Source organism: Podarcis melisellensis, assembly GCF_964234715.1.
Source record: "Podarcis melisellensis genome assembly, chromosome: 15".
NCBI lineage: Eukaryota > Metazoa > Chordata > Lepidosauria > Squamata > Lacertidae > Podarcis > Podarcis melisellensis.
Window position 1 is genome coordinate 18,863,378 of NC_138532.1, and position 13,887 is coordinate 18,877,264.

At 44.6% G+C, this 13,887-nt stretch overlaps 1 protein-coding gene across 8 annotated transcripts in view; it reads right to left on the reverse strand.

Moving 5' to 3' along the window:
• Nucleotides 1-2,054: 2,054 nt before the first annotated feature.
• The window catches only part of TTC12 (tetratricopeptide repeat domain 12), a 38,531-nt gene continuing 26,698 nt past the window's right edge, over nt 2,055-13,887 (reverse strand). For 7 of the 8 annotated variants that reach the window (XM_081889821.1, XM_081889822.1, XM_081889817.1 and 4 more), the window contains 8 exons: nt 13,645-13,708; nt 12,596-12,730; nt 10,828-10,932; nt 9,880-9,948; nt 8,984-9,085; nt 7,470-7,569; nt 5,019-5,244; nt 2,055-2,229 (listed from right to left, as the gene is read on the reverse strand). In XM_081889821.1, coding sequence (XP_081745947.1) covers nt 2,154-2,229; nt 5,019-5,244; nt 7,470-7,569; nt 8,984-9,085; nt 9,880-9,948; nt 10,828-10,932; nt 12,596-12,730; nt 13,645-13,708 — 877 coding nt within the window. In that variant the 3' untranslated portion in view covers nt 2,055-2,153. Of the gene's footprint in view, nt 2,230-5,018; nt 5,245-7,469; nt 8,410-8,983; nt 9,086-9,879; nt 9,949-10,827; nt 10,933-12,595; nt 12,731-13,644; nt 13,709-13,887 lie in introns of those variants that run through there. The other variant, XM_081889824.1, reaches the window with a different exon arrangement.

The following is a 13,887-nucleotide window of genomic DNA, read 5'->3' on the forward strand; positions in this document are numbered from 1 at the left end:
AGAGGGCCAAGGCATAGTCTGAAACAGCAGCTCTGCTGAAGCAAAGAAGTCCTAGGGGTCTGGCCAATGCCTGGAAGGGGGGAAAGGGAATCAAAGAAGACCTCAAAAATGTACTGAAGATAACATGTTATGAGGCTCCTTCTTCAGAAGCTCCTGACACTCTTCAATGGGTTAACTATAACAGTGGTGGCCAACTCCTCGGGGAGGGGGGGGTTCAGCTCAAAGTCATTGAGCTTTTTTAAGGAGGAGAAAAGCATAGTTTTTGGAGGGTTATGCTTTTTGGGGGGGTTAAAGGCAAGGGGCGAAGGCGTACAGTCACTCACAGAAAGATCACTATGGATCCAAACAGCAGCACAGAGAAAGCTCCGTCTTCCCTTCCAGAAATCATACAACAATGGAGGGCGGGGCGAGGGGGTGTGACAGGAATCCGTTTTAGCCACACTAAGGAAAGGGAGCCAGAGATCAACCGCGATCTAACAAAACCTCGCAGGGATCTACCAGTGGATCGCGATCGACCTGTTGGACCCTCCTGAACTAAAACAAAGCCATCCTGTGACACTATAAAAGCATATAAGCATGTTTTAGCTATCCCTTGAAGAGACTGAGTCAATGGAGAGAAGAGTCTTCTGATTCATATGTGGTTCGGGTTGCTATATTTCAAACAGTGAAAATTCAGACAGAAAAGTTGTTGTATTTTTTTTTTAGCAGAAGTGTTTAACTTTAGGGTGGGGAGCAAATTTTTTTTTTTAGTTTAGAACGGCACTGCCGGCATGGGCCACCTATATGGGGTGGGTTTGCCCACATCGGCAGGACCAGAGATGTTTGTGTGCATTTTTTAATCAAAATAATGACACTAATAATAACAATAATAATCATCCAGTCTTGTGATACATTAAAGATAAAAAACTTTGTTTTGGCTTATAGTTTCATGGACTAGTCTCTGCTCCATCAGATGCATGAAGGGTTATCTTCAAAAGAAAGGTTTCGATATACATGAGCATACAGGAAAATGTTGTAAAGAATAGCAACAGAATGCAAAAGTACAACCTGAGACCTATTCAATTAAAATGTACAGAATAGAGTGACCACCCAGTGAAGGTGATTAAACCAGTATCCACCAGGGCCCACAGCCCTAAGAGACCAACACCGTTGTGCTGGTGTTCAGTGTCAAATGAGCAGCAGCCCCTTCCAGCCAGCCATCATATCTGGCTTGGAAGAAAGCCCAACTCACTCCAAACAGCACCTTCCTCTGAAGTGGGGAAGATTAATACACTCATCAGCTGCTCCCAAGAGGACATAATGATATCTAATTTTACATCTGCTGCTTTTGGCATAATAGCCATCTAAAAGTGTCAAGGAGGGAGAAGAGAAGAGCCAATCTGAAATTAAATAAGATTGCCCTTTACTTTTCTGTTTCTTTTCTCCTCTTCATAGGCTGGCTGCCCATTTTGATTATATTACTGCAACCTGATTAAGCGGCAAAAAAGTACTGAAGCTAAATAAGCCAGTCTGGGGGCCAGGTCCACATCTGACCTTGCAATAGATTTTTGTGTGCATTCAGTGTGTTGCTTGGTCTTTCACAAACAGGAGGTATGTGCTAAGCTGCTGCTGCTGCAAAGGGTCCAATTTACCCTCCACACAGCTCCGCCTCAAATGTCCTCTTTGATTCTTGAAGACTGACAACTGCCCATTTTTGTTAATAACCTTCTATTGTCAATGTCTGTCTAGGACATTTACATCACCCTCACCTTAAAAAGGAACACATTTACTCATTTTCTTTTTCATGCTCTCTACCTATCTGGGCATGAAAATCACACCTAAGATAGCTGATTAACACTTGATAAGTGGCTTCTGCAGCAAGGAAACCAGCAGCCATTTCAGAGCCCTCTTGAGCAACTTCTATCATACCAAGAAATTTGCTCATGGAAAGGTTACCTCTTTTTGGAAAGGAGGAAAAAGCCTCTTTCATCCAGGCATGGCCTCAGGCTTTGTATTAACTCAGTTATCCTTCCAATACTTTTATCTCCCCCTCCATGAATCACCAAACAGTAGCCTTGTTCCAGTTAATCCTCTTTATTACAAAAACAAAGTGCAGCCCTGACCAGAGCTATGGCAGACTTTGTAAACATGCTCTGGAACATTTGCAGAAGCCTTTAAAATCCCTGCATGTGCTTCAAAGAGGTGTTGAGGACCGCCATTCCGTTCAGCTCCCGCAGCCGACTAGTGTGCCTAGAAGTTGCAAAGCAAAAAAGGAAGATTAAGTCAAATGCAATTGTCAGGGCAAAAGATGAAGTTATGTGTCTCTCACTTATCAGAGTCGTAGACAGCAGCGCTCTCTCTCTCTAATTTTTATTAAATTTTCTGTTTTACAATTTCAAGTATTCATTTTAACAACCTTAAAATATCAATGACTTCCACTCTTTCCTTTCCATGGTTCATTTTGTGTAACATAAATCCCTGAATATTTTACATAAACTAAACCATTCAGCATTCCATTATTAGATCCATCAAAACTTATTTACACTGTTGAATTTATCTCCATGCTGCCAATGTTTTCAAGTGGGTAGAAAGCAACTTGAAAGGGAACCTGCATGCCTTCTTCAATAGATTTCCCAGCATATAAAAAAGCTTATTATTTGTAAATTCCTCCTCCTCCTGACACAACAGAGTTTAGTTGTTGTTGGCATACTGGGGAGCAGGGGAGCTGGATTGGCTGGCACCAGATCTCTCTCACACAACGCCCTAATAACTTAAGAAGAGTCTGCTGGATCAGGCCAAAGAGGACCCATCTAATCCAGCATCCTGTTCTCACAGTAGCCACCCAGATGCCTACTGAAAACATGCAAGCGGGACCCAAGCACAAGAGCAATCTCCCCCTCCTGTGGTATCCAGCAATTGCAATTCCCAAGGAATTTGCCTCTGACCATGGAGGCAGAGCACAGAAATTTGGGTAGGAACCATGAATTTGTCTAATCCTCTTTTAAAGTCACCCAAGTAATTAGCCATCACTGCCTCCTGTGGGAAGGAGCAAGTTCCATTCCACTGAGTGAAGAAGTACTTTAATGTGTTCTGAATCAAAGCACTCCACACTCTTGAGAACTATTGCACGAGGGTGTGTTCACATTGCAGCACATTCCCGCTTTCACCGCAGATCGTTGCTTTCTTCTTGCACAAACTGTATGCATGAGACACATACACACAAGCATCCCATCTGCAACTGGCAAAACCTGTCCTGCTTCAAAAAGGTGCAATTAGGCTTGAGGACTGTATTGCCCATTCAGTCTCTAGCCTGGGGAAAGGGAGAGCCAATATCAGAACAAATTCAAGCTGACCTCACCACACTGAGAATGACCAGGCTTAAAGCACAGGCACTTCACGGTCGGTTTTGAGAAATGCTCAAATTCTCTTTGGGCAGGGCAGGTCCAAAACCCTTCACAGGCAGGGGCAGGCTCCAGGGGCTCCAGCAACTGGGAAAGAAGAAGCCCCTCTGGCTGTGCATGGGTTTCTCTTATAGGGATAGAAGGATAATCCAGCAGATTGGTTAATGACGCTAAGACTGTTTTGATGTATGGAAGTGATGTTATATGGAAAACATCTGGATATGGCTACTGGATTAAAAAAAATATATATATCCACGCAGGATTACAAACTGTTTTAACCAGCTTGTGGAGACTATCAGAGGTCACAAAGAGAAAGGAAAAAATATGAAAATAACAACAAGAGATGTGGAAAAACAATAAGAAAGGACTGGATAGTACTGTGAACATCATAAGGTTAGATTTGTGGACATTAAAGTAAGAAGCAAGAAGTTGATTGGATCCCCTTCGGAACTTGAAATATGGGTACCCCCAACAAAAATTTAAAATTTGGCTGTGTAATTTGGAATTTATGTAATTTGGTTTGATTTGATGTGATTGATCGGTTAATAAAAAATTATTCTTAAAAAAAAAGAAGGATAATCCAGCAGTTCCCCCCATTTCCAGTCCCACAAGCCAGTTTGATCACAGCCAGAGAGGCTTGCAGCCCCAATCAAATTAACCTTTATTTAGATGCAAGTCTCACTGGGCTCAAGTAAGTGTGCATAGGACTGCAGCCTTAGACATTCTGCCCAATGTTGTTGGCCTGGGGATAAGCCTGGTGTCTTTCAAGCTGGGAATATCAAGTCTGATAAGATCCAGCCACTCAAGCTTCCCAAGACTGCTAAAATGTGTTATGTTACAAAGGGCAAGTCTGGATTAACAGCCAAGATGTTGGTGAAGCTATTCTGAAGTCAACATCTCCTGCAAATGCTCCCTGCACAGTAAAGCCACATGTTGTGCACTCAGAACTCAGCACTTCCTGGCCCACTCCACATGTCAAAAGGGATTCCAGAAGGTAACAAAAGATGATATTATAATGGACACAGTCTGAAAAATGATAAAAACCTGACTGACTGGAAAACCCTGATCTCACTATTTGGCTGTGATGTGTCAGAACAGTCAAGCAATCATCTCTCTCACACAAAAAATCATTCACTGCTTGATGCCTTGACCACTAGAGCTGTTTGTATAAAGCCCAGCAAAGTGGCTGAATGTGTACTGATTTACAATATTTGATCATAATCTGCCAAATAACATCAGTTCCAAGGGTGGCTGCCAATAAATATTAGCACAAACAAATGCAAAACGAGACCAGAAAGCCATAAAAAATGAGCTTCTCAGAGGTCTACCTTTATTCCCCCAGCATGCTTTGCATCTGCCTCCAGAGCCAGGGATTATGGGAGGCAATGAGGGAGGGAAGGAGAGACTTACCTGTCAGGGGCTTGGCAGCTATTTCTGGGGCAAGGGAAAACTAATATTCACCTTTATGACTGCATGCATAGTAACGTTTAGAATCTTTCTGTATTTTAAATATATTGGAAACTGCCTTGAGAACTTTACTTAGTAGTTCAGCAGGTCATAAATATCCCAAATAAAGAAATAAATAAAACCAACAGAACAAGGACAATCCTCAGTGAGCCCACATCTGTAGATACTTGCCTGGCATCAGCTGTGCAGAGCTTTCCTAAAGCAATGGCTGCATTCTCTTGCGCAGACGTCCTCTGAGCATCCCTGCCAGCGACTTTCAATAAAATCCGCACAATATCCACGTCGAGCAAATTAGTGGCTGCTCCGGGCACTTCAAAGCATCTCCCAAGGCAGAAAGCAGCATTTCCTGCCAACACCTCATTCTCTGAGCGCAGAAATTTCAGCAGTATCTTACATTCTGCAAAGGGGGTGGCCGTGTGGAGCCAAAGTGAAACTGTGTCAAACATCAGCAAAAGAGTAAGGGATGTAACCAAAGACTCTGTCCCCTCAATGCCAAACACCCCCATGGTTCTTTGGAAAAGAAGAACTAGCAGCAACACGGCTGCCCTGTGGACAGGGAGTAGGGAGAAAATGCAGATTAAACTCATGTCAAATCTTTTAATAAATTGAAAAGAGCCAACCTGCTACTTGCTGCTCCACCCACATCCCAGGGGAGCCATTTTGCAAGCTGACCTACAGGGCCTGGACAGAAAGCAATTTAGTGTCAGGGTACCAGAGAGGTGGGCTGAAAAGGTTTTGAAGCAGCAAAGGGCAGTTCTGTACCGAGAGGGGTCTGGTGTGACTTTCCACAAGCTAGGAGGGTAGGAGAGCTTTCTTCAAGGTGCCTGCTTATGGGTGGATCCAAGGATTTCACACTTCTTTGAGAGACAACTTCGTCCATATTCCACAGTTCCCACTGTAACAGAGACACTGCTCTCCTCTTTCAAGAAACACTATGCACGTGGAAGCTGGCTTGCAGGAGTTACATGCTAATGATCTAAAAGTCAACCTGTTCCAAGGCAGGGTCCCAATATTACCTTGCAATTAGATGGAGATTATTAAACAGACTTCTAATGACTGTCTGAGCAGTCACTTTCCCAGAGCAGGCTTCCAAGGTATGCAACAACTTGATTTGGGGGTGGGGAAGAGAACTGAAATGAGCTCTAAGATCAAAAGCTTGAAGTTGTTGCTCAGGAATAATGTCAGAACCATGTTTTCAGAAGTGGCCCTAAGAAAGGGTGTCCTGCACTAAGGTGTTGTTGTTTAGTCGTTTAGTCGTGTCCAGCTCTTCGTGACCCCCTCGACCAGAGCACGCCAGGCACTCCTGTCTTCCACTGCCTCCCGCAGTTTGATCAAACTCATGCTGGTAGCTTCGAGAACACTCTCCAACCATTTCGTCCTCTGTCATCCCCTTCTCCTTGTGCCCTCCATCTTTCCCAACATCAGGGTCTTTTCCAGGGAGTCTTCTCTTCTCATGAGGTGGCCAAAGTATTGGAGCCTCAGCTTCAGGATCTGTCCTTCCAGTGAGCACTCAGGGCTGATTTCCTTAAGAATGGATAGGTTTAATCTTCTTGCAGTCCATGGGACTCTCAAGAGTCTCCTCCAGCACCAGAATTCAAAAGCATCAATTCTTCAGCAAGCAGCCTTCTTTATGGTCCAGCTCTCACTTCCATACATCACTACTGGGAAAACCATAGCTTTTACTACACGGACCTTTGTTGGCAAGGTGATGTCTCTGTCTCTGCATCAAACTGCCACACTTCTATTGTTAAAAAATCTCTAAAACTCAGCTTCTCATTAGAGGCCCAAATGCATTACAGGCCCTAGGCAGGCTAGAACTGGGGAGGTGGGAGAGCTCCTCACCTTGACCCTATTGGGGTCAATAAAATCCTTCTAAGGGCAGAACTAGTTACTTTATTTGCTATGTGTCCCCTCAGCAAAGTGTTTGGAGAACTCACATTTGCCAAGGTGATGAAAAGGGAGCACCCGAAGAAGAGAATGGAGGAGGTTGCATGACCCTTCCAAAGTCACGCATTTTCCAAAGCAATCTCCCCTCTTCTGAGCCATTTCTCTCCCCACCCTTCTTCCCCAGCTCAATTGCTTCCAGCTTTTGGTGGTGGTGGTGGGGAACTATGTCAAAATTGATGCGGGAGGAAGGGAGATTTTTTAAGGGAGAATCTGATGGGGAACAGTTAATCTCTACTCTACAAATGTGCCCCCCCAGCTGGTCCCCACATTCGGATTAAGAGTGAGGCTCACAATGAAGCTTGAGTTTGCCTTGTAATATAGATTTCCCCTCCTCCCCCCAAAACCAACAACTCTGCTTACAGTATAGAGTCCCTCTTTTCTGCTCCTTAAACTGTTCCCTTTAAACGAGTGCAAGATACTGTTTCCTCTTCTGAGATGGCGGTTTACTGTTTTGCGCACAAACCTATTTTCTCTATAGAAAACAGGCACAACAGGCTGCACTTTAAGAGTGACTGGAGGCCGTATAATGCAGCAGTGAAGGCTACCCTGTTTGTTAAATGTATTTGGATTCTGCAGGGTGTAAGATAGGATTAACGGTCCTGCTTCATCCTGTAGACAGCTGAGATCCCTGTCTGTGGTCCTTGCCCCAGACCAACTCTTTGCAGCCAGACTTACTTTTATCAAGCTTCACAATCTCTTCCTGTGCCTCTTGGCTACTTTTGGCACAAACAGCCAGGATTTTCATTGCATAGCCATGTGTGATCTGCCCATCTGCCTAGATTGGAGTAAAAAAAGAGGCATCCATTAATCGTCTAGTTATGCACTCTGGGGCTCGGAAATATATGACAAGGCCCTCAGTTCCAGAAAGTTTATGGGTGCTTTATGACAAGGCAGCAAATCATGGGGTATTTAGGCATTCTGAGAGTAATAATTTTCTTCCGTCTTTACATATATGAGCTCCTAATTATGCCCAGACAATGCCTCATAATCAGATTCAAGCTCTAACACTACAACAGTCTGTGACCTCTAACAGGAATATGGGCACTCCCAAAGAATATGCAGTTCTAATGATGCTTCTTGTGGTTCATTTCCATACATGAATTGCTGATAAGGGAATAAATCCATCCGAGGGATGGCTTCACTGCACATTAAATAGAACGTATAAAAGGTCTCTTCTTTCAGCTTTCATAGGTACCCGGACCATTTTCTCTGGGCCGAAACATTATTTAGAGGTGAAAAGCTAAGGCCACGGAGTCATCCAACACTCTGTAAATTATTTTCCTTCCTCTCTGCTCCTGCTTAATTTTGCTTTTCATTATCTTATACTTATTCATTATATGCTATTCATTATATTATGCATGCAGTAGCCTGCATGGGTGAAGATGGAATGGTGGCAAAAGTGGGCACTGACCTCATTGCTGCCATGCTAAGATGCCAAAGGAATGCCTAGAATTCTTCAAATGGTTGCAGACTGGATATGCTGGGAGTGAGGCACAGCAATGCTATGAATCTCATACACTTTCCAAGCATCTGTTGTGACTCCATCCAGACATAATAGTTACGTTAAGAGGTAAGGTATCTCAACCTCCTCACTAAACTACAACTTCTACAACTTCTGGTATTCCTGGGGTATAGCTAATGGGGCCTCCCACTGCTGCTGCGCCACTGCCACGCAATTTCTGTTCTCATCCTGAAGCAAAGTTTTTAACCGGAGGTACTATTTCTGGGTTAGCAGAGTCTGTAACCTGAAGTGTCTGTAACCTGAAGCATCTGTAACCCAAGGTACCACTGAATAAGGCATGGGAAGGGCTGCAGTTCCTTTGCAAGCAGAAGGTCCCAGGCAGAGCCGTAACTTGGAGGGGGGGGCAAGCCAGGTTTATGCCCTGGGTGAAGCCTCCAGAGGCGTGCCATTGAGGCTCCCAGCCTCAATGTATTGTGTCCACAAATACACATAGGGGAGTGTCATCACCCCTGGTCCTAGGTTTAAATCCCAGCATCTCTAGGTAGGGATGGGAGAGAGCTCTGGCTGAAATCCTAGGCAGCCACTGTCAGTCAGTGTAGATATCATATGACTCTGTATAAAGGCAGCTTCCTATATCCCAGGTTCAACTATACCTTCATTGTACAGGGCACAGTCATGAAAACACTGACTTTCTAGATGTTATAGAAACCTGAAACTGGCGAATTACCTTGAGAAATCTGATCATTTTCCTCACCACGCCATCTTTTATCACCTCTTCCCGTGCCTCTGGACTTATTGGCAGGATGTGACTTAAAAGCCCAACTGCTCGCTTAAGGAGAAGAAATTTGAAGGTGGCGGTAAGAGAGAGAAGTTGATTTGTCTTCTTTCAAAAAAAAACAAGCTATCATATTTGTTCATGTCATGGTCCCTTGCTAGAGCTGACTGGACCTTTTACTTTTATATATTGCTGGATAGATACCGTCAAGGCAGAAAATAAAACAGCAAGCCAATACTAAACATTTATTATCTGGAAAGGAAGCTCATCATGCCTGACAAACTGTGGCTCTTCGTTTTGGTATTAATCTGAGACAAAGCATAGCTCAGGCTATAGGAGGACAACTCCTATGTTTATTTGTGCTTCGGCTCCCAAGCTAAAATCCTTAGTTAAAGCCAGAGCGGAATGGCAAAGGCATCATGGTTGGGAGCAAAGAGAAGTGACTCCCAAGAAGGAGGAGGATTCACCAGTTACATACTGCTACTTCATTTCTGAGCCATAATCCTCTGCAGGCAGCCTGTGGGCATTCCAAGCTAGCCCCTGCTTCTTTCCTTTCCACAGCCTTTCCCCCCAAACCTTTTTCTGCTTCTGGCAACATCCCAGTCCCAATCTGCATGCTTCCTCAAGAGACGATAAGAAAAGACATAAGAGCATTATGTAGGCAATTTGTAGCCCTCTCTTTGTTAAAACCAAAGCCAGTACAACATTATATGATACATAGTAATATAACATATATATAATTAAACCTCAATAAGAAAACAAATTTACATCACAGCACTGTGAGAGCAACAAAACACAGTCATTTAATATTAATTCTACCACTTTCCTTCAACTCAAGTACCACTTACTGTCACAATTCTTCCCTCTTTACAGTCAAAGAGGGACATGCATTTCCCAGAAATCTCTACGGAAAGATCCTGAAAAGAACCAATAAGGTGAGAATGTCAGCTGAGAACAGAAGCTTAATTACTGCTCCTAATTACTGGATTAGCAGGAAGGCCCCTCTGAGGTATGACATATAACAGTGCTCTAAGTCACAGGGCAGTAAATTTATACGTGGACTGGACAGTTTTTGATTCAGATCCCTTCTCGGCGACAATGCTTGTCACTATGGACTGCATCTAACATTCTCCGACAGCTAAGTGCAAGGACTTGTGTACTAGCAGACCAGTGAGTTTTAATGTAACACAACAGAAGAATGCAACAGCTGCACTGGAGGAAATTCATTGAACAGCATAATATGCCACCTATTGTGTAACCAAATTACCAGCAACCTGCTCATATATTCTCTTGGCAACAGCGTTCCACTGGCCCAAAACATTGAACAGTGAAACAAGCAAACAGCTCAGTGACTTTTAACTCCATACTATACTACTTTAGATACAACCCTATGTCTCATCCCAACTTATGCTGCCCTCTCCTTTTTTCTCAAGTGTCATGTACGCGGATGATGCAGTTGTATAATTTTAAATAACAATTACAGTGGACTCATGTGCAATTGCAAGAGCCAAAAGCCTGATTTTGGCAAGTTATAGAGGTGCAGCCTCTCCAGAATTTAGATGAAGTTCCGGGGTGTATCTGTGACAAAAAAAAAGAGGTCACTGGCTGGTGCACCTGTCCTTTGGAATTGGGGGTGGGTGGGTATAGGGGCACATTCTGGGAAAGTAAAAGACTACACACAGCTTCACAGCTACAGTAGTAGAGGTGGGAAGGCTCACAAAAGGTATTAAATTCAATTCCACTTTGGGAAACCAACAAATCAACTAAAGGATAGGTGAGAGAGCCCAACACTTTACCTGAAGGAGCAAATTGGGTTCCAAAGAGAGGTTCATCATCAGGCCAAGCAGTGCATAGAGACACTCTGGGTATCTGGTGGCCTTGCCTTTGTTCCAGCACTCATCCTTCACAGGGAGAAGACAAAATAAGCACACTAGGATTTCACAAAAACTGTTGAGGTATGTGGAAATCTCAGTGTCTGGGGCTCATAGCTTCCTCATATTTCCTGCTCCAGGGACTATGCACTCCTTCCCCTTTTGGTCACTCATTGAATCTGACCACTCCTTGGGGCAGGCAAAGCACATGTTTTTACTTAAGAGGTCCTGGGTTCAGTTCCTGGCATCTCCAGATGAAAGGATGAAAAGGAGAGCCCTTGCCAATTACTACACAAGCATTAATGGACTATTTGCATCAATGGTCTGGACTCAGTATGAGGCAACTTCAGGTAGTTAGTTACATGAGACCATAACACCGTCGTAGATCCAAATAAGACAGTATGATGTGATTAAAACAGTGACAGGTTGTTAAAGGAGGTCATCTTTCCATTGCAACAGGAAAGGAAGATTTCTGGTTGGGCTTCCTTTCTAAGTTGACTCTCTCCCCACCCCATTCCAAAGGTGAGATTCCAAACTTCTACTTGTGAGGAATGAAGTTTATTTTCTGAAATGGTTAATGCTTTGGGAGAGTATAGCTAAAGCAAAAGTGACTTAAGTTAATGCTCTATAGCAGGGGTCAGCAAACTAAGGCCCAGGGGCCAGATGCGACCCCCCTGGCTCGTAAATCTGGCCTGCGGACCCTGCCACCCACTCGGTCAGTCCCCCGCGTGCTGCGGACGCCTTGCCATGTGGGGACTGAGTTCCGTGATGCTGGCACGGCTTCTGGGCAGGCAGCGACGCTGGCGCGGCTTCGGATTGGCTGCAGGAAGTTCCTGCAGCCAATCCAAAGCCTCGTCGTCCATGCACTGAAGTAAACCCAGCACGGCCATGGATGGAGAGGCCAGCAGGCTGGCAGCGGGACTGGGCTGTGCCATGGGCATCATGATGGGTGCATTGTGGGGATTCAGGCAGAGCTTGGCGCACCTGCTAGCCCCATGCCTGACACTCGGCTTGGCACTGCTGCTGGTGGAACGCTCGGCGGCCGCGTTGGAGCAGCTGGTGGGTGAGCTGCGCACCCCCTGCCTGGTGCTCCGCATGCGCGGCCTGCCTGCTGACCTGGCCTCGGATGATGGGCCGCAGCGCGTGGTGTACACCGCCTGGGAGCTCTGCAGGGACGGGCCAATGGAGTGGCTGCTACTCATCAACAACGCCGGTGAGCGGGTGCCGCCTAGACGCACTCCTGAGCGTGTGCAGAGTGCATTCCTCGTCCAGGTCCGGAGGCAGCTTCGGGACCGGCTTGCAGGGTATTTATATTTTTCAAAATATAGTCAGGCCCCCCACAAGGTCTGAGGGACAGTGGACTAGCTCCGTGATGAAAATGTTTGCTCTATAGGGTCATTTCAAAAAGCCACATTTAAAAAAATGACTCTGAAGCTTTGTAACTGTGATTGCATCAACATTTGGGTTTGATTATTATTGGGTGGGATATATCTTAGCAGCTCAATTTTGCATTCAGTATTAACTTGTTGCGTTTTATTTAAGAAGCAAGAATTAAATATTGAAAATAGGATAGCAGAGTAGGAGAAGCAAAGGTGGGAATAGGAGAAGGAAGCAACCCCGGCCCATACAAGATGTGAGGGGGCAAACCCACCCAATGCAATGGAGAGCATGCTGCGAGGTCACACCTACTCACCAGAAAGCTCAAACAGGCCTGCCAGCAATCTGGGCTTTCAGTCATCTGCATTCGGATGACCACATCTGAGCACATGTCTCCCATGATGGCAATGCAATGGGCGAGGCCCAGCTCGTTCAGTGTCTCAGCAGAACTCTTTTGAAACGAGTGAAAACAGGTTGGGACAATGTGAATTTTCTTGTATATCCACCCATAATACTCCACAACCAGACTAGAAATTTTAGAAGATTCCCTCTCTACTGAAAAATAATCCTTCATTCCTTCATTACAGTATTTGGAAATGAACATTCATGAGGAAATGCCAAATCTCTGTGGGGGCAGCCATGAGATCAGCAGAAAACAATCCAACAATGTAATTTTCTTTTTAATGGAAACGGCTTCATCAAGCTGTTATGAGGACCTCATGCCATGTCCTTGTCACTCAATTCCAGAAGCAATGGAGGGATTTCCAGGGCTGCTGCTTAAACCAGCTGAATCCCAGTGTGCAACACTAGCCATGAACTAACTCTTTCCCCACTGCTGAGGACAAAAATGGATGAAGCACTGATGAGGGACAGAAGCACCTTGGAAACCTAAAGTTCTATCTGAATTGTCTTACCATGATTTAGTATTTGTAAAAGTACTTAAAAACAGATTCAGGATCCCTTTTCACGGATCCAGAGAGTCAGACTCCATGGTGATTCCTGTCTCAGTGCACCAGAGTTAGGCACAAGGGTATGGCAAAAGAAAAGCAACTGCCTAGCTTACTCAAGACCCAAACTCATCATGCCCACCTGCCACCTTCACAATCCCTCTGACAAATCTGGGAATTCAAAAAGGGCTTCAGGAAACATCCAAGCTACCCATTTGTTTTTTGCTTTTCCTTATTCTGCCTCCAATTATTTCCAGCTTTTCATCCTGCCTATCATCTTCCAGATCTATGTTAAGCATTCAGTTTTAGCTGTAAATAATCCCTGCAGAAATTTGAAATGAAACAAAGCTGCAGCATACAAAATGGACAAAAACAATGCTTTGAAGCAAAATTCAGGAAGGGAGAGAGGTTTTCTTACCAGTAATTCTATGAATAGTGGCAAAGCCTCTGTGGAGAGTTTGATACGGCACTGAATTTTGAACCTGGTAACAAAGTGAGACTGATTTTTAGACCTTAAGAACACAAGAGCCTGCTGGATCAGGCCAATGACTCATCCTGTTCTTACAGTGGCCAACCAGATGCCTGGGCTCTTGTTCTTCCACAGATGACTGGAAGGACATATTAAGCCTGCCAAGCCTTTCCAAACAGATGCCCAAACCTC